Genomic DNA, 19104 nt, shown 5'->3' on the forward strand with positions numbered 1-19104 from the left:
TTACAATAAGACTAAATAAAATGTTAAAATGAGAATATCAACTAAACTATTACGTTTTGGATCGCTGTCTGGGTACTTAAAGACTTGAACACACTGAAACAGACATGGGACTATTATGATGAAAGGCATACTGAAACATGTGTCTGTAAGTGGAAAAAAAAGTCACACAGGGAAAAGAGTGCAGAACTTTTGTTTAATGATAGTACAAACAAAAAGCATACAAAACTGGTTTCAACATCTAAGTCAGACAGAGTTATTCCGCTCACTCTTCACTGCCTCAAAAGCTTAAAATGACAGTCCAGACATTAAGGCAAGATAAAGACCTTGCCACCCACTGAAGGACACGTATCTTAAGGAGAAAAATGATACTCAAAAATACTAAGGGAAAAAATACATTTTAAAAGACTTCATGAGCAAAAAAAAAAGAAAAACGCATCCATCATTCTTTTCCATCATCCTATTATGTTGAGAGGGCACGTATACGTACATGCTTTACCCAACAGGGCTGCTGTGACCCACCTCACTTCCGGCCATTAGATCGTGACCGGCTGGAAAAGATAAAAGACGAGTCATGTAAACACCACTGTAAACACAGTATCTATGCGATTACGTAACAATACACAAGTGTAAACGTACCTGCGTGACCTTGAGAAAGACCTAGAAGGTTTAAAGTTTCTATCTTGAGATAAAGACCTCTCTCGTCTCCTCTCTCTGGAAAGGGACCTATGAAAACAAACTTAATATGCATAAATGTTGTTTGTGCTACTTTATGTCCAGGTTCTTTGTTCGTATTGCAAGTTAAGGTATATGGCTGCTAATGAGGCTTGAAAAATGGGAATAAAAATCTCAATAGCTTGCCAGGTAAACCCAAATTTAGAAGAACAATTGCAACCTCTGTACAACCCATCAATTAATGTCCGAGTTGTGCATAAATTTTATATTTAAGGTTAAAAACACCAAAGACCAAGTGTGAATAGTTATAATAATAGTTATACCTTGCTTAGAAAGCATGACCAATAACATGTTATTTTGTTGAGAACCCTTTAACTCACCTGCTCCGACTACGACTGAAGCTCCGCCTCCTGGGAGACCTAGGTATAGCAACAATAAAGGACAACAAGTCAAAAGTCAGTTATCAAGTATTTTTTTAGACCAAAGAGCCTTCAAGAACTCACAAGGGGCTACGTAATGACAATTAAAACTGAATTTTCCGTTTGAGTAAAGATATTATTTGACCATCGATGCTTGTTCTACCAATCATTACCATTCAACTAAACATTCACTTTTAACTACCTATGAGCCATTGTAGTTTGCACTTTAATTCAGCATATCTTCACGGTAACTGCCCTGATCAAAACGATTTCAGCAGAAAACCTACTGATACTCAGAGGGATGTTAATGTATAGTTTTAAAAAACTCACTCTTTGGATACTGTTACCATGACGGACAAGGTCACACCTCAAAACCACCAAAAATAAAAAAATTAAAATGTCATTAAAAGCTTAACTTACTATTTTGATTGGTTTTCAACAAGCTAGTTATGATGCAGTGAAGCTGAGTGCTGGTCAGGAGGGCGTAATTTGCGGGGAGATTTTGCCAGATGGTTGCTAGATGTTAACATTGTTGACAGCTATACAGTAGGTGGCTGAAGATGTCAGTTAGATGAGGACTGCTGAGGATATGTTGTCATGTAGACATTTGGTAGGGCATAAAACCCGCTGACTGGTAAGTGTGGCTCGGTTGGGTTTGCCGATCAGGTTAACGTTGGAGGAGGCGAAGGAGCCTGAGAGAGGCATGCTCAGGAACCAATGGGCTGGTGGCCATGCTTGGATCATGTGAGCCGATTGGTGCATGTTGTTCACATGATGCTGAAAGAGGGCTAGTTGATTGACTCAGAGGTAGATGAGAAGAGGCTTGGTGAGGTCTCTGAAAGGGGGGTTGGGGTCAGCTTCATTAATAGAGATATAAATGACACAAAACCCAAACAATGAGAAGACTACCGAATTATGCCACTGCACATCTGCCACTAAAGTTCAAGGTAATGAATAACCCTGTTCAAAACGCAACAATTTAAAGCAGAGGTCATGAGGCTTTGCTTTGGGAATGCAGCATATGTCTAATCTACCCTGAGACACAAAACCTGTGAACATATCAGGGCAAGCAGAGTGCCAAGAGGGTTTTGTGGTCGAACAGATCAGCCAAATTTATGACAAGATGAGGTTTTCTTCAAACTCCACACCTATGCTTATTACCCCACCCACCTCAGAGCTCGCAGTGATTGAGTTTAGGCATAGGATTATTATGATCAAGACATCTGGCTCACTAAATGTTCACGGAGAGCAGACAGAAAAGCTGTACCGGCGTCTTGGGGCTGGACTGCGGCGTCTATTATCATCACGTGGGCGACGATTCCAAGACGGTGGTGGTCCTCGATACCTTGAACGTTTTTCACCGCTGGACATTTCAACTCGCACCCGACAACCACAAATTGTCCTGAAACAGATGCCATTTGAATTTCATTGTTCGTGGAACACAAATAATTTATTTTCATTCAAAAGTTTTAGTACACAAATGCCATTCTTTAATGTGTGTTTGCTTGTTCATTACAATCCCCGTTCAAGAGAACAGATAAATAAAAAAATGCTTTTTACCTTCCATCAAGCTCTCTCACAGCATCGCTTGCATCTCGTGTATCTTCAAACTCCACAAAAGCAAAGCCAGGAGGATTTCTGGCAACCCATACGCTTCTCAGAGGACCATAATATCCAAACGCTCTCTCCAACTCATTTTTGTTACCGCTGTTGCCCAGATTGCCAACATAGACCTTACAATCCAGGGGGCAGTCCCTTTGTAAAGCAGGATCTATGCAAACAGGAGGGGAAAACGAGCTTAGATTATCACAATAGTGCTGCAATGGCAAGAATATTCATAACTCAAATTAAACCACACCCAGAGAATAAAAAAGGCTTAACGCATTTCAAATGTTGTTTTTTGCAAAAATAAGGACTTGCCTCCCATGTCTACACTGGTCCAAAGTTCACAGTAGAAAAAGCCTGCATGAAATAAAAACGTTGTTTTGAGAGTAAGCTGACAGAAGCAATTATAGTAATATCTGCGTTTTTTTTAATTTACAGTACGAACCTGATTCAACACAAATTGTTAAAAATAGTTCAATACTTAGGTAGAAGCTAAAACAATGAAAACACTAACGGGCAGTTCTGAATTATTCATAGGCGATAACGTAGGTACAGGCAAACGTTATCTAAGCTAAGACTAAAATGTTATCAATAACATAATAAGTTACGCGAAACTGGAAGTTTTTTTTCCTATTATTTAAAAGCACCGGTTAGTAATAGATTTGTTAGTGCAGATGAAGCTAACAGGCTAAGGGTTAAAGGCCTGCAAGGGAGAGCTATATGGAAAAAAGAAAAGGCTCAACCATGAGAAATAAACCACGATTAGTTAGTTAAATAAACAGAACCAACAGCATAACTGCAATACAACGTACGTTTCTCCCAAAGAAATGTATTTAAAAAATCTTACCGGCAAAATCCAAAACACGCGATTGATGCTAACCCGCTAACACCACTATTGGGGCTCTCGAGCGCAAATTGAAAAGTGTAGGGATTTCCGGTTTCCGCAAACAACATGCGACGTCACAGAAAGATTCTCGCGCGAAATGGCCGAGGACGACTGGTTTTCAAACAGCCTTCGCGCTTATAACTACTCGTATTCGAGGCTTTTAAATATTCAGACTCGTGAAATATATATTTTAGGATTGCTAATCTTTGTCCACATTAATAACGTTTATACCACTGTTATATAGGCCTATAATTCTGGGAACAATGAAAATAAATGTATTAGTTAAGACAAAAATATACTTTATAGCCTATTTGTGTATTCAGGTTATGGATTCCAAAGTATTTTACCGTGGAAGTATTCGAGCTGTAATAAGTGAACCATTTTAATTAGTGTAAAAAGGGTCATAGTAGTAGCAAACCCAACAACTCATGAAAATCTTGGTGCCAAAAGTTCACCCCTTTGTGGATTAAGCAAACACCATAAGAGTTATGCAACACAAATGCCTCCTACTGAAATAAAGAGCATTACACTACCTTTATTTTTGTCTCACTGTGCAAGTCAGTTACATCCATCTCTCTCTTATGACTTTCCCAGTTTACCAATGCAATTTGTGTTTTCTTTCAATTATTACGCTGATGTTTAAACAGTACACATTTGAGAAAGCAATATTTAGCCTACTTCCCATATGCTAATGTTGAATGTGTATTTGTTTGCGAGTGGGAATTTGCGTTACCACACACAGCACAGAATGTTTTTTTGTTGCCCAGATTAGTACTGCACATTCTGTTCTGTTTCACTTCCTGATGACTGGTTAGCCTTCCATGAACCCGCCCTCACGCTCTCTATTAAACCATATACTGCATGCATACTGAAAGACACATACTTGACATGACACTGACTAAATTCCATATATTAAACAGCAAGTACACTTTGTATGGATTTAGATTTTTAACACCTTACACCATAAGGATCAGAAAGGATAGAAAAGAAAAGCTGGTTTTGTTTTCAAATGATAAAGTTTAAATGTCACATTATCTGTTTGGTTTCAAATGTAACATGGTAGATAACATGTATAGCACGTTAGCCCAAAAAGTATTTAAAATTATATGATTTTATACTAATTATATTAATCACATGATTAATACATTTTATTTCTTGCAAGGTAGAACTTTATTAATATTCTGCTGATATTCAGGTTAGGAGTTGGTATACAGACACAATTCAAACTTTTGTTTTTGTAAAAGTTACACTTGTTAGAAGTGAAGAAACTTTTGCTTTGTTCAAATTTTTCGTTACAAATTATAGCAATGACACCAGGTAAAATGTGAATGATATTCTTATAATAATATGATATTTTTATTACATATCTGTTTAAGGAATTTTGATTGGTTTATGAGGGACTAGTCCTGGGAGGCAAAAGGTTGGGTGCTATTTGTGACGTAAACATGCCAAGCACGGCCCAATTAGACAGGATAAACATACTGAGCAACACATTCTCACCGGAATGAGCAACGTACTGTGATCAATCAGGTTTTCTTTTTATGTGCTGTTTAGGGGCATAATTATCAGAACTATATTACAATATAGATAAATAAATATGTATATTTTAGCAGTCGTACAGAAGTATTTTTGTTGTCAAGGTTCCATACAAAATAGAAATACTACCTTACAGATAATAAAAAACTAAGTGTCTCTGTCTAAGCATGGGAAAGTATTGTGTCATTTTGATGCACAGTGGGATTTTGTAGAGATGGTCAATCTAATTCAGTTGCAAAGATAAATGTGCAGAATAATATACTAATAATGTCATACTTCTTTTACATGACAGTATGTATACTGTGCACAGCATCCACTTTTTTGTTTGCATGAAATATCCACTGGACCCACTGCACTTAAGATATTATGCAATACTACAAAGGCCATTGTGAGACTATTGCATCCCAGAATGCAATGTGCCTATGTAACATTCCATTAACCAGAACATTAGTTGTTCATTAAGCAGAGGCTTTTATCCAAATATTACATGCATTGTATTGCATGCTATGTTATACAATTATCAGCATAACGTCTTTTTGGTGAGCAGGGTGGGACGAGAGCCATGGGGGAACGGCGCGACCAGGCCTGGATCTCTCTCGCCCTTCTCTGTTGTCGCTCCTCTCTTATGCTTCCGGAGCTCCTGCTTGAGAGATGCGAGACCGATGCACGCGCAGCTGACATGATTCCCCCACAGATCTTGTCTTGTTCAATTAAAGTTACTTTTGTGAATATCCACTTTTGTCATAACGTTAATACAATAGGCTAAACAACATTTAGTGTATAACAAATGTCTTAAATCTTCCTAATTTGTACATTGTACATTGTATTTATATAAATTTATATTTAGGCTATATTAACAGCAAGATATAAGCCTACTGCAAGTACGTATTCTGTAAAACAACCCAGATTTCCCATCATTCTTTACACATCTGCATGTATGTGTTTTGTGAGTCAGACTTGATCAGTTTTTCTTGTCAACAAATAACAGTTCATGACTGATAGGTGTAGATGATTCATATAATTCCCATTTCTGCTAACCGCTAAGGTCTAATCACCCATATGTGAAGTAATATGCCGTTTCTATAGGAACTCTTCACTGTTCATGCTTGTACAACATACTAAAGAATTTTGTTTAGCTGGTACCCACTTTAATCTATGATGTGTATGCTGACAAAAAAGTAAAATGTCACCATCTTATGATTGTCTTCACCCCGAATAACTCAGTCAAGAGTGATATCATCTCCACCAACATATTCTATTGAAAACAAGATGAGTCCCAGGTGTTGTTTTGAACTTTTGCTTATGATGTAATTTATATTTCATTTGGTGAAATGAATAGATGTGTTATAGCTTCATAAAATAATAATGATAAAAAAATGCATGTTTTTTATGTAATTGATTATAAAGATTATTATAACAGCTCTGGAACACCAAAAGGTCATGCATGAGAGTGTCCCTACTTGCACCTTATTCAGTCATGTTGGTCTGAATCCTTATCCTCAAATGCCCCACTTGTTTGCTTGTGCCTTCCATACTGAGCAGTTTCACAGTCTATGTTCCGTGCTGCTAAGATACCAAACTGAGGCAACATTAAGTTCTACTCCATGCTTCACTAAGAAGTTCAGTGACTTTAACTTCAAGCACACTTGAAACTTCAGCATGAATGTTTTTTTATAAACTGTTTTCTTAAAAGCACCGAGATCAAATTAATCAGTTATCCTGTGTTGGCATATTCTTTAATGGCCAGAGCTCATCTGTTCTCACATTATGTTCCTGGATTAACTGTCCATCTGAAATGATTGTTTTAAAGAACCAGGCTTGAAAAGGGAAACATTTAAATGCCAACAATCACCTATTGTTATCACGATGACACCTCTTGTTGCTCTCGTGAGTGGGTTGGGAACATTATGTTACCATTCCATTCTAAGAAAGCATTTTGAGGCACGTAACACGAAATGGCGTTATTCAATGAGCCATCCTGAGTTGGATTGTACTGGTTAAATGTACAATCCAAGTAAAACAATGTTGAAAAAAATCAATATTTGGAAGATGTCAAACAGTTACAAATTTAAGGAAAGTGCATTTATTACACATTGTCAGTTCTTGTTATTTAATGATAGAAATTCTGATTTGAGAAGATTTTAACCTAATGCCCCATAACTTAATTATTACAAGGCCCGTTGGAATGCTTGATGATATCATTATATCGACTTAGATCCTTATATAAGGGATAATGTACAGGCAGCCGGTTGTTATCAGAAATAAGCCCCGACAGAGTGACCAGGACCCGACGGGAAGATCTTGTATAACACTGAAGGGGTTTATTTCGCGATAACATTGGGTGCTAGGCTACATTATCCCGCTTGTTGCACCGCTACTTACCACATGAGAAAGTAACTGGACACGATATGTGAATTTCAAATACTTTATTAGCTCATTTTTACCATCTGCGTGCAAAAGCGGTTTACTTTCATTTTTAAGGTAAGAAAGGACGTCCAAAGGACACGAACAAGCTATTTGCTTTTATAATCTGTAAATATAGTAATTTATGTTATTAAAAGACGTATTTACATTTAATGGATGACTTGCCGCATGGGTTACATTTAAAAACGACTGCGTAAAAAAGAAAACTATTTAATTAACATACAAATTAAAACAATTCAAGATATAGGTTATACAAACATGCCCTAGGGTATAAAAACATTTTCCGTGTCTGTCAATTTTGTAAAAGTGAGTTTAATCGTAAAACATTTATTCGCTTTATCAAGGGGTAACAGCCCCTATAAACTCGCTTACAACTTAATATATTCGTGTTGTTCTTTCGGCGTATCGCTGTGCTCTGTGCGGTTGTACATGCTGTTCCCAACGTGAGCTGTTCAGTCAGCACACAACGGGTTACGGGTCAGGGTGTCTACTAGGACACTGTGTTCTCATCAGCGCGAGCTACAGTACAGCCGGAACATTGTGTTACTTTGTGGACAGTTTCCAAGGCCTGCCTTTAATTTTTACACTACAACGCCCCCCCCCCGCGTTTACTCCTCCTTCTTTCATCATTTCATTTCCCCGGCCAAATGTCTCGTAGAGGCGTAGCGTGTCGATCATTAATGTTGTGCAGAAGTGCAAAATACTGCCGGTAGAACATCTAGTACTCTCGCGCGGAGAGGGCGGGCTCATTTCCCTGTAAGCCGCGAGGCACAGGTTGTGTTTGCCGGTAAGACTATCTAAAGTTACACACGTACGGACGGATATATGGTGAAACACATGAAAGGAACGAGCAACAAAAGGGAAATATTGTAAGTCGGCGTTTTAAGCTTATTTACATTTTCATCCACCGCGCACGTTTTTACAGTTAAAACATCTTTCCATAGATAAAGTGTTGATGCTATAGAACGCAGGGTGGTTTTAATAAACACAATCTATGCTCGTCATGGTAAAAGACCAGTGCTTCAGGTAAAATATTTGTTGATAAAAGTCTACAATTAATGGGCCACTTTTCTTTCAAAACGTATTTAAAACTCTTATGATAATATCTGAATATATACTGTTGAAGAAAACAGTAGTATAATTTGCACGTTGTTCTGTAATGTGCTGCTGTTCATTATAGTCTGAACGTGTCAGATTGTACAGACTGTACGAAACTGAGAAGACATGGTAACCATCCTTTTCTAATTTTCTGAAAGAAACGATTCCAGTTATATGTAATAATATATAACATATATGATCTTTTATATGATATATTATATTCTTTTATGTTGAATTTACATTTTCTTTTCATCTTCTCAGACATTTTCATTAATTCATGAAAACCATAGGGACTCTTGCTTTAAGTGCTCGTGATGTAAAATGAGAAGGTTGGTTAATTGATTGATAATGTGTTGTGTTCCTTCTTCAATTTTGATGTTTAATTTGCAATGCCCCGAGGAGCTGGTCCGGAGGTTTTTCTTAGAAGTGAAGGATGCTGTTTCACGTTCCCGTTTCATCACTGACCAGAAATGGCTTAAAACTTGTTTAAGTGCACCTTGCTTGTGAACAATAGCTTTATACAATTGAGCTCATGTCGTAACATTAATTTGAATTTGGAGTGGATTTGTCTTTCACAAGTCCCTTTTAGACATAGCTGTTGCCACGTAGATTTGGGAGGAACCAGATGCAATAATTAAAGAATCAGCAGCAGAAAAACACATTTTTCTAAATATACATTTATCTGGAATATTAGAAGGATGTCTGGTGCTTTTCCTTAGACTTCAGCGTAAGAAGCTGCTTTTAAGACAGACACTTCTTCATTTTTGGACAAATATCCCTAATTATTTTTTAAATAATTTAAATATATGTTTTAGAGAAAAAGATTAGGTGTGTGACAGGGTGATTAACAAGGAATCTGTGTGAGTACACGGTGTATTTCACTGCGGACACAATGTTCAAGGATGGAATGAGTCAACTGTGGCTGAACGCTCATCTTTGCGACAGGAATGCCTGTTGCAATCTCACCACACTGCGGACATCTGAGATGTAACTCCAATTAGAGCTCGGCAAAGTCACACCACCTTCAATCAAGTCAATCAAAAACAACATAAGACTTAGGGACAACTGGCTGGAAAGTTATGAATATAACCAGGAAGAGACAAAGGTAGACAAACAGACCAGAAACAGATACTTGGTCAACTGACCACGAAGACAGACCTAAAGTAGAGAAACACGCAGACATCATTTGAGATGGAGAACCATATAAGGTCTATAGTGAGAACATATAGTGAGACATATTTCTAAAATAGTGTACATTATCCTAATAAGTCTTATGGTTAATGTTTTAATATATTGCTCCATAATAAATGTTAAAGGAAAGTGCAAGAAAGTTTGTTGAAGTATTGTCAGAAAGATTTTGGATTAATGTGCATATGGTCTAAGGTCAGAAATAGGTAAATAGATACATTAAGTTAAAAAAAGGCTATAATTGTGATTATTATGTAGTAAAAATAACCATGTTTGGGTAAGATATGGACCAATCCATCTGTTGGGTTTAAATTAACCTAGGGTTGCATGGGTCAGATAAGGACATCTAAGTTCATTTAAACCAATGGTTGGGTTTGTCCATACCTAATGGGTCGAAACAACGCAGCATGTGTTAGTGTTTTTTTTAGCTTACTGTCTTACATGCTGGCCAGTTTACTTCAACATTTCATTTAGATCTTGACCCAAAGCTTACTTTAATGTTAATGGGAATTGCTTTGAGAATGTGAAAGAGAAAGCTCTATTTCTGCACACTCTTCATTTTAACTTTTTCATCTTTCAAGTTCCGTGACCTTCTTGCTTACAGTTAGGGTAAATATTTATATCAATGAGTACATTTTACTTGAAATGATATGATAGTGATACAATGTCTTTGCCACATATTTTGTTTTAAACATTCCAATTCAAGATCAGTTTTTGTCTAGAGCAGGCAGCTTTTAAGTGAAGAGCCAAAAACAACATACATTTTTAGTCTTCATATAGATATGTTACTGCTATATCTGGCTATATATATCAGGATCTTCACTTGACAGTTTCCTGTAACCTTAATTGTGTGTGTGGATAAAAATTAAGATCTCTTATTCAGAGCCTTGAGTCATCAACGTATCACGGCGCAAGTATAGTGGACCGCACTGAATGTTCCCTGCTTGGTTCTGATGTCTTTTTACTAGGTTTACTGACATAAATCTCACAAGACATCTTTCTTCAGAATATGAACGTGTGCCAGGAGCTCTGAATAAAAGGAACATAGTGTTCTGCGGCGCACGTTCACAAGCTTTCGTGTGTACTGTAATACACATACACCAAACTCACACACACATACATTATATCCACACACATGGAACGGTACCAATTGTCAATGTTTCTAGGAAAAAAACAAACTTGTTTAGTTCACATTACCAAAACACAAAGTCGCACATGTGCACACATATGCGGACACTACTATATTTAATGTGAATGTACTGGGTTTCATCCTTATACATTATGTAGAAAGTGTTCATGGTTTAGAGATAATATAAAGGTTAAAAGATATTTTTTTTATGTATATTTAGGATTTAAGTATTTGATCTGTGTATGCCCCAAACACAAGGGAACATTTGAATGTTAGCAATGCCCTTCGATATTTCCCTAATAAGTTTGTGTGAGTTATCTGAGATTCTTAGTTAAACACTGTATGTTTGTTTTTCAGGGGAACACTGGTATGTACGAGTGATGAAATGTCATCTTTAGAGGATATTTTGTCCAGTAACCAGTGCCCAAGTGCTGCCATTACCTCTAAAGGCACTGATGTAACTCCAAACAGGGACAGTGGAGTATGTAAGGTAATCCAGTCTCCAGTTATTACCATAACTCTATAAACAACTATTAGCTATAATTATAAATATAATTTCATATATTTTGTTTTTTATGAATTATACAGTGAGGTCCAAAAGTCACTGTAAAGATGCATGACTTTTGCATTATTTTGTAATGTAAAATATATATTTAAGGGCTAAAATAATTATTAAATAATTGTTTAAAACATTTTGAGTAGAATAGAGTAATTTACACGAATTTCAGTGTTTTACAGAATGTCCTCTTATTAAAACATTGAGTTTAATTAGAATAGCATTTAATCCAGAATGGATCTCTCTAACCATCTCTTAAACATGATATGATATGATAATCTCCCATAAAGCATCAATGAAAGTTTAATTGGCAAAATTATGAATATTTAGTCATTTTAGACCAGCATTTCTTTGCTTGCAAAATCCTCATTTTATTGTTTAAAAAAAAAAATCCATTCTCAATTTGATGTTAGTCTTTTGGACCTTGCCTTAAATATAATATAAAACCTATTATAAACACAAGATTGTGTTATATATAATCATTTCAAAATTCACTATATTACAAAAAATTCACTATAATATATTGGTACATTGACTCGTTTAAATAAAGAACATTTTATATTATTTTGGCACTATGTACTTTATCTTCAGAATAATCCATTGTATAATTAAATCTAAATAAATATTATAACTTTTTTCTCCCATTAAAGATTGTGAAACAGCATGGTGTGGAGGGAGAAAAGCCGATGATTGGGGATAAGGTGTGTGTCCACTACACAGGCAGGCTACTCAATGGAAAGAAGTTTGACTCCAGCCTTGACCGCAAGGAACCTTTTGTTTTCAATTTGGGAAAAGGTAACCGATTCCATAGATTTCTTTCATAAAAATCCTTTATTTGTTTTTAGTTTTCTACGTGTTCTTAGAGAACAATAGAGCAATGTGTTGCAAGAAAGATATATGTCGGTTTACAGCAATTACTAAAAACTAAATCATGGATTGTATTCTTAATATTGATGAATAGTACCGTAACCGACATATTTTCAAAAACAATGGCAAAGAATTATACAAAAAGTAATATGTTATTATTGTTCATTACACTGCCATGGTGTTAGCCTACATGATTTATTAGCACTGTACCAGAAGAGACTTATAATTTTCTCATTCATCATTTAAGCATTGGCAAGTTATGGCAACATTATACATTTCCTTAGCTTAGAGCAAACGCTTAAAGTAAATGACTGTCACTGAACTACCTGTTTAATGTTGTGTATTGTTGCCATTTAATAAGAGATTTATTTGACAAGGCTGAAACGAATATTATTGTTTGCTTTAGATGGAATACAATGTGTATACACGATTTGACAGCTAAAAACGCTGTATTTTCCACATACCGTGCATGTTTGTATCTCCTCTTTGCTCCGCCACTCTGCATTTTCAGATAGCACAAAGAAACAACAACATCAAACTCAACTCGCGTTAGTCCGTAACAGAGTCTTTTACAATGAAAATATACTTACAGGCTGCGAATCTGAAGCGCCAGAAAGTCCTTGCAGAGATTTAACTGTTGGAATTGCCTCACAAAAGCTTCCGTGCATAGCCGGTCTTGATCTCTCCCAGATTTGTAAAGCAATCATTGGTGAAATGCTCTGCATTGTTGTATCGTCTTTTGGCAGAGCGAACAAAGAGGATTTTATTTCACAACGAAACACACATAGTCTCCGCGACTTGGCTGCGCCGGCTCCGGTTCAATGAGATTTACAAGACCGCACACCTTTCTTGCATTTAGATTTGGGCGGTCTTAGTCAAATCGTGTTACAAACTGACGTAGATTCGCCAGGGTGTGGTTACACGCGGCGTTTCAGACAGTTCTGGGTGAGCATTCGCTTCTAGATAAAATACATCTTTTGTTCCGACAAATTTTTGCAAAACACGTATTCCGGCGAATCACCCCTTTAATTGTTAACTAACTTAATTGTTGAAGTTTGGATAGGCGCCATTCCTGTTATTTGCTGTACTTTTTTCAAGAAGACATTTTGTGTTTGATGAGGAAAGGATGTTAATGAATCCAATTAGAGTTACAAAGCAAACTGCCATGCCTTGCCGAATTCTCTGTAATAGTATGACATTTACAGATTGATTTTTTATGAAGTGACGTTTGGTTAATTCATAAAGGTCAGGTTATCAAGGCGTGGGACATTGGCGTGTGTTCCATGCAGAAGGGAGAGGTGTGCTTGCTGCTCTGTAAACCTGAATACGCATATGGTTCTTCTGGCAGCCCCCCAAAGGTTCCTCCTAATGCCACACTTGTGTTTGAGGTAGGTACAACAAGTAAATGCAGATCCATTAATGGATAAACTTTTCTTAAAGATTTACATAGAGAAACAATATCTAATATAAATTGTAGGCTGTATTTTAGATATATGTATCTCTGTCGTGCAGAATTATTAATTTCATAGAGTGGCACAGTCTAACTCCATCCCAAGCTCTTAAGGACTGCTTTAAAATGACAGGTGTGCAAGATAAGGGTTTGAACTAAACAGCAGGACAGTAGCCCTCTAGAAATGTCATTGAAAATCCTTGTTGTACTGTATACGGTGATATAGATCCAGAGCATGTTTCAAAATACAATCCTTTCTCTTCACACAATTAGATTGAGCTGCTTAGCTTCAGAGGGGAGGAGCTAACAGAAGATGGTGGAATTGTTAGGAGAATAAAGGTTAAAGGTGAAGGCTATAACAATCCGAATGATGGGGCGACAGTCCATGGTAATTCAGAATTTTACATTTTTACAATGCATTTTTGTTATTCGTGATATCTCTTGGATAAAATATTGGTCTGGACTACATCAGCTCTGTTCTTCAGTACACTTACAGGGCTGGTGCGGAGGCTGTTTGTTTGAGTCTCGTGATGTCACATTTGTGGTGGGTGAATCGGTGGAAGCAGGTATACAACTCGGAGTGGACAGGGCCATGGAAAAAATGCAAAAGGGGGAATGCTGCCTGCTATACTTAAAACCCAAGTAAGCAAACTTGTTAGCAATTTTAATGGAATCATGTAAAACTTCTGCAGTAGGAACAGTTTACTGGCTAACTGATTAACCTCACTATATATTTTTTTTAAATTATTTTATTGAAAAATACTTTTGGCTGAAAACATTAATTTTAAAAACAAAAAAGTGAACATTTATATTTAACAAGAAAATAGGTATGCATACTTCTAGGTAGCCTAAATCATTATTACAATTACAGGAAAAATAGCTGGACATTTCCTAAAAGTCCCTGCATGATACACAATATTTTATTTTTGTTTTTAAATTGTAACACTTTATGTTATGGTCATTTGTTCAATACAATCACAAGTATGTTGCTTAGACAATTATTTCATTGTTTTAGTGTTGCGCCTTTTTCATATCCACTTAATTTTGTAGCTTACTATTCATATTTGTTAATACGTTTAAATACTACTATCTTATATGTACTAGCCTACATAACCTCTGCTGTGTAATGTAATAAGACTAATTTTGGACCATATGTAAATCGAAATCATCAACCGTAACTGTGCTCATGATAATCTTACATGCTCTTCCTGTCTTACATTTTTTTATGATTTGCAGGTATGGTTATGGCAAAGATGGCAAGCCAGAATATAACATTGGATCAAATGCAGAACTGTTATACGAGGTCACACTTAAAGACTTTAAAAAGGTCAGATTTACATCATAAAACAAAAAAAATTAAGATTTTAAGTCAATAAAAAATACATTATATTTTAAGATCACTAATCAAATACGAACAAACTCTTGCACATAATGACAGATATTTCGGCTTCTATTGAAGCTCGCAAGATGCTCTTTGCTATATTCTCAAATCATATGGGATTACATGAATCATCATGTTCTGCTCAAACTCAATGCCAGCTGTCTTTAAGACGAAAGAGGAAATAGCACATATTAAGAAAGAATCTTTTTTCTAAATATTTGACTATAGTGTTTTTCTTTATAACAATAAAATATAACACGGGATCATTTAAGTTATTTAGTTTTCAGTTTTAAACAAATATCTAGAAACATAAACAGAAGAAAACCCAAAATACAGATCAAGTGCGCCCTCTAATGGTCAAATTACAGGTTTGCCTGAAAGCAAGCTTACCAAACTGACAATTTCTCTTACGTTTCCACAGTCCAAAGAATCCTGGGAAATGGACCTTGAAGAGAAACTTGAACGTGCGGATTTGGTCAAACAGAAGGGGACACAGTATTTCAAGGTTTGTAGTATTATTTGACATTTTGGGTGAACCGTCCCTTTAAATGTGTCATACACGATAGGCTATTATTATGATGGCAGGTGATTGACAGCTCTCTTTATACTATTTATTCAGGCTGGACGGTACAGCCATGCTGTAATTCAGTACCAACAGATTGTTACCTGGTTGGAGATGGAGTGTGGGTCAGGAACGGAGCAGCTACAGGCCATTCAATCCCTGCTGTTAGTGGCCCATCTTAATCTCGGCCTGTGCTGCCTGCGTTTGCGGGAGTACTCTCAGACTGTGGAAAACTGCAACAAGGTAATGTCTCATTCAGCACACAAACATAGATACCAGGTTTCAATTTGACACGGTTGTTAAAAGACTTGTTTCTGTTGCTAGGTGATGGAGCTGGACCCAGACAACGAGAAAGCTCTATATCGGCGCGGTGAAGCGCGTCTGTTGCGGAACGAGTTCAGCATGGCGCTCGAGGACTTCAGGCAGGTGTTGCAGGTCAATCCCTGCAACCGCGCTGCCCGTAGTCAGATCGCCGTCTGTCAGCGCAAGATCCGCGAGCACAACGAGCGAGATAAGATTATCTATGCAAACATGTTCCAGAGGTTTGCAGAACACGACGCCAAGGTAAGCAAACTGTCGCAAGGTCCAGATGGAAAAGATTTATTCTTGACCAATTATTTCAAAGAGGAATTTTGAGAAATGCAATATTGGTACGTGCTTTATCCAGTGAAAATTCTTTACTGGAACAATCTTTGTTGTACTCGACAAAGCTTAACCGAGAGGCTCAGACTTGCGGTAAAGCTCATTGACAATTTGATGTAGGCTAAAGTCAGATAAATCTGTTGTGTGTTGTCACACATTAACACACTTAAAACTATAATTCGTATAGTTTTATCATATAAATAACTTGATTTTGAATTTAATGCACCTACTTAATATTTCTCTAAACTGTGACTGAATGTGAATGTGCTAAATAATAAGTAGGTGTGTACAAACGTTATCATTGAAATGTACTGCCTTTGTAAATAAAATGTAAATATTGCATCGAATTAAAGCAGCAGAAATAGTACAGGCAGAAATCATTTTTAGATAGAATATTTGGTGTTATTACAAAAATCGAAATATCAAAAATTAAAAAGGTTTGGTAGTGAATCAAACAATAGAATGGCAGCAAATTAGATGATAAATATAAATTGATAACTTTATTTTGTAGCCGACATGTCTTATCATAAAATGAATTGGTCTTGTATGTTTGTCTCTGCTTGTAGGTGGTCAAATTGAAAAGGAAGAAAGAGGACAGCGGACATTCTGATCAAAATAAGCAGAGTCTCAAGAGACCGTGTTTGAGTGAGGATGGCCCATAAGGCCTCCGATGCTACCCGGTAGACCCCAGTAAGAAGGTCAGGCTGGGAGATGGCTGGCCCTTCCTCGTTTAAGCCACGAGAGGCAACAGTAGGGGTGAGGACCAGCCAATACGCACTTTGACCTACGACCTCAGTATCCTATGACTGTAACAACAAATGTTGGAGAATCTGATTCTTATAAAGGTTTATTGGCACTGAAGAGCTACAAACCTCAATGACATTCCTACAAAAAACCACCAAAGCGCACAATTCTGTAACCATCTGTAAACCTCGAAGGTGCACGCCTCAGCTCTAAAAAGGCATTCATCAGCTGCATTAATGTGATATACGTTTTGATATATTTCATTATAGACTTGAATACAACTAAGTACCTTAACTTGTGCTGTATAGTATTCAATATAAATGCATTGACGTTGTGCATAATCAGATTGGGGTTGAAATTTGCAGTGGTGAGGCGTCTACTGGAGACTTGATGTTTTTTGTATTATATTTGTATAAGTGTGTATGATATATAGATGCAGGTGACCGTAGTGGATAGCTGGATTTAGAAGTGCAATCTTCCCCACTGGGAAAACCTAATTTGCAGCTCTCCAAGCTGAACGCTTGAAGGTCTACATCCAAGCATACAGTTTTGATACTTGTGAGTGCATGCATTCTGGGAACATCCTAGATTTGGGAATATATTTCAACAGGTTAGTTTGAACCTGTAATCTTTGACTGAAGTTCAATGCCTTTATTTTTTAACTGAGTTCCGTTAACACTTTGAAGCTTCGGGGCTCCGATGCTTTTTGACAAATCTTTTGAAAAGAAAGGAATATTTCAAATAATTGTCCTGTCGAAATCCACTTGTTAATTTGTTGAAATACTATCTAGTGTGGTTTGCATGTTTTTTCACTATGTTCCCCATGTTTCAGACATTTGAAATAATAATAATAAATGGTTTGTTAACAACTTTTGTGTTTAAAGTTTGATGCATTACAGCTGGCCTGTCAATAAATATTTAAAAATAAAAGACAACAGACTGTTCAAACTCCGTTTCTGTGACATTCACAAATCAGAATCTATAACAACTACTTAACATATACAGTGTAATTTTAGTGGAGGCACGTTCATAAAACCGAACCATATGAAATGCATTTTACACAAAATACAGTATATAAGAACACATCATATACAGAAAAATATACCGATTTTTTTTAAACTATTCAGATGACTTATTAGGGGCTATGGCCACTACTGCTTCTGTTGGTATTCTTTTTCTCCAGTGGGAGTCTATGGCAGCCCTGTGAACCGTACATAGGAAAATGAGGAAATTTGGCACACTCGTAGTGATGGTCCTCTATAGTCCGTTGACCAATTATTGGGGCCCTAGCACTCACTCTATAGCGCCACCAGCAGTTCAAAACTAACTTTTGAACTTTTTCATCTAGCTCCGCTTGAATGATCTTTGGACCGAGCCACACTTATTTCTGGGGCGATGTTTTGAGAAATACCTATTCAAAGTTGACATTGCCTGTGACATTTTATCTTTCTCATATTAAACTCTTCTTACCGTAAGTAACTTGCTCTGCATTACTATACAAAAATTATATCCAACTATATCCACTGTGTTTCTGTTACTTATGCTCTACTGTGTTATTTCAGACCCTTCGGGGATGGGCCTATATCGATGCTTGAAGCTCTGAAAGCATCCGATTCTAGCTGTGGGTGTGTTCCGCGCTTGTGTGTGAATTGTGCGCTACGAGTTTGTTTTCATCTTTTCTTCCCTATTTCATCATCATGGATTTTCCGTTTCTGCCCTTTTCGCTCACAGGGCTCTGCGCAACACTTGAGGGGCCTAAGGGGGGCTTGGCCCTGTATCGCTGCTTGCAGTATATCAGTACGTATAGTCATATAGTGTAGGCTATTGTGTGATTAGATGTATTTCATTGTCACGATAATACAGTGAACTACACTTGCAATCCTGTCATTCCAATGACATTAATAATTACATTGAGGCAACATAATACAATTTTGCTACTGTATCT

The 19104-nt window shown here is 36.8% G+C and overlaps 2 protein-coding genes across 4 annotated transcripts; one reads left to right on the forward strand and one right to left on the reverse strand.

The window, feature by feature from the left end:
• Positions 1-174: 174 nt before the first annotated feature.
• On the reverse strand, positions 175-4369 carry srsf3a (serine and arginine rich splicing factor 3a). 2 transcript variants are annotated; one of them, XM_079460900.1, is made up of 7 exons: positions 4116-4369; positions 3012-3053; positions 2652-2862; positions 2359-2493; positions 1053-1091; positions 637-723; positions 175-548 (listed from the first exon to the last, which is right to left on the reverse strand). In XM_079460900.1, the coding sequence occupies exons 2-7, from the start codon at positions 3016-3018 to the stop codon at positions 521-523; spliced, it is 507 nt and encodes a 168-aa protein (XP_079317026.1). In that variant the 5' UTR covers positions 3019-3053; positions 4116-4369; the 3' UTR covers positions 175-520. The 2 variants fall into 2 exon arrangements, with proteins under 2 accessions (XP_079317026.1, XP_079317027.1); XM_079460901.1 differs by lacking the exon at positions 4116-4369 and adding an exon at positions 3544-3639.
• A 3670-nt stretch (positions 4370-8039) lies between these two features.
• fkbp5 (FKBP prolyl isomerase 5) lies at positions 8040-18030 on the forward strand. 2 transcript variants are annotated; one of them, XM_079461231.1, is made up of 11 exons: positions 8040-8411; positions 11315-11447; positions 12164-12308; positions 13626-13768; positions 14104-14218; positions 14316-14472; positions 15067-15157; positions 15633-15716; positions 15831-16016; positions 16098-16337; positions 16982-18030. In XM_079461231.1, exons 1-11 carry the CDS (start codon positions 8368-8370, stop codon positions 17075-17077), a joined length of 1434 nt encoding a protein of 477 aa, XP_079317357.1. In that variant the 5' UTR covers positions 8040-8367; the 3' UTR covers positions 17078-18030. The 2 variants fall into 2 exon arrangements, with proteins under 2 accessions (XP_079317357.1, XP_079317358.1); XM_079461232.1 differs by having other exon boundaries at positions 8197-8329.
• The last annotated feature ends 1074 nt before the right edge of the window (positions 18031-19104 follow it).

The sequence above is a fragment of the Barbatula barbatula genome, assembly GCF_947034865.1.
Source record: "Barbatula barbatula genome assembly, chromosome: 7".
Lineage (NCBI taxonomy): Eukaryota > Metazoa > Chordata > Actinopteri > Cypriniformes > Nemacheilidae > Barbatula > Barbatula barbatula.

What these genes read in the sequence shown, in the direction of transcription:
- fkbp5 (XM_079461231.1), top strand. Translation starts at nt 8,368, where the DNA reads ATGGTGAAACACATGAAAGGAACGAGCAACAAAAGGGAAATATT. An exon ending in GGGACAGTGGAGTATGTAAG is followed by an intron (nt 11,448 to 12,163) that starts GTAATCCAGTCT and finishes CTCCCATTAAAG; the next exon opens with ATTGTGAAACAGCATGGTGT. An exon ending in TTGCAGAACACGACGCCAAG is followed by an intron (nt 16,338 to 16,981) that starts GTAAGCAAACTG and finishes CTCTGCTTGTAG; the next exon opens with GTGGTCAAATTGAAAAGGAA.
- srsf3a (XM_079460900.1), bottom strand. An exon ending in AGTCCAGCCCCAAGACGCCG is followed by an intron (nt 1,092 to 2,358) that starts GTACAGCTTTTC and finishes TGCTATACCTAG; the next exon opens with GTCTCCCAGGAGGCGGAGCT. An exon ending in TTCAGTCGTAGTCGGAGCAG is followed by an intron (nt 724 to 1,052) that starts GTGAGTTAAAGG and finishes TTGTTTTCATAG; the next exon opens with GTCCCTTTCCAGAGAGAGGA.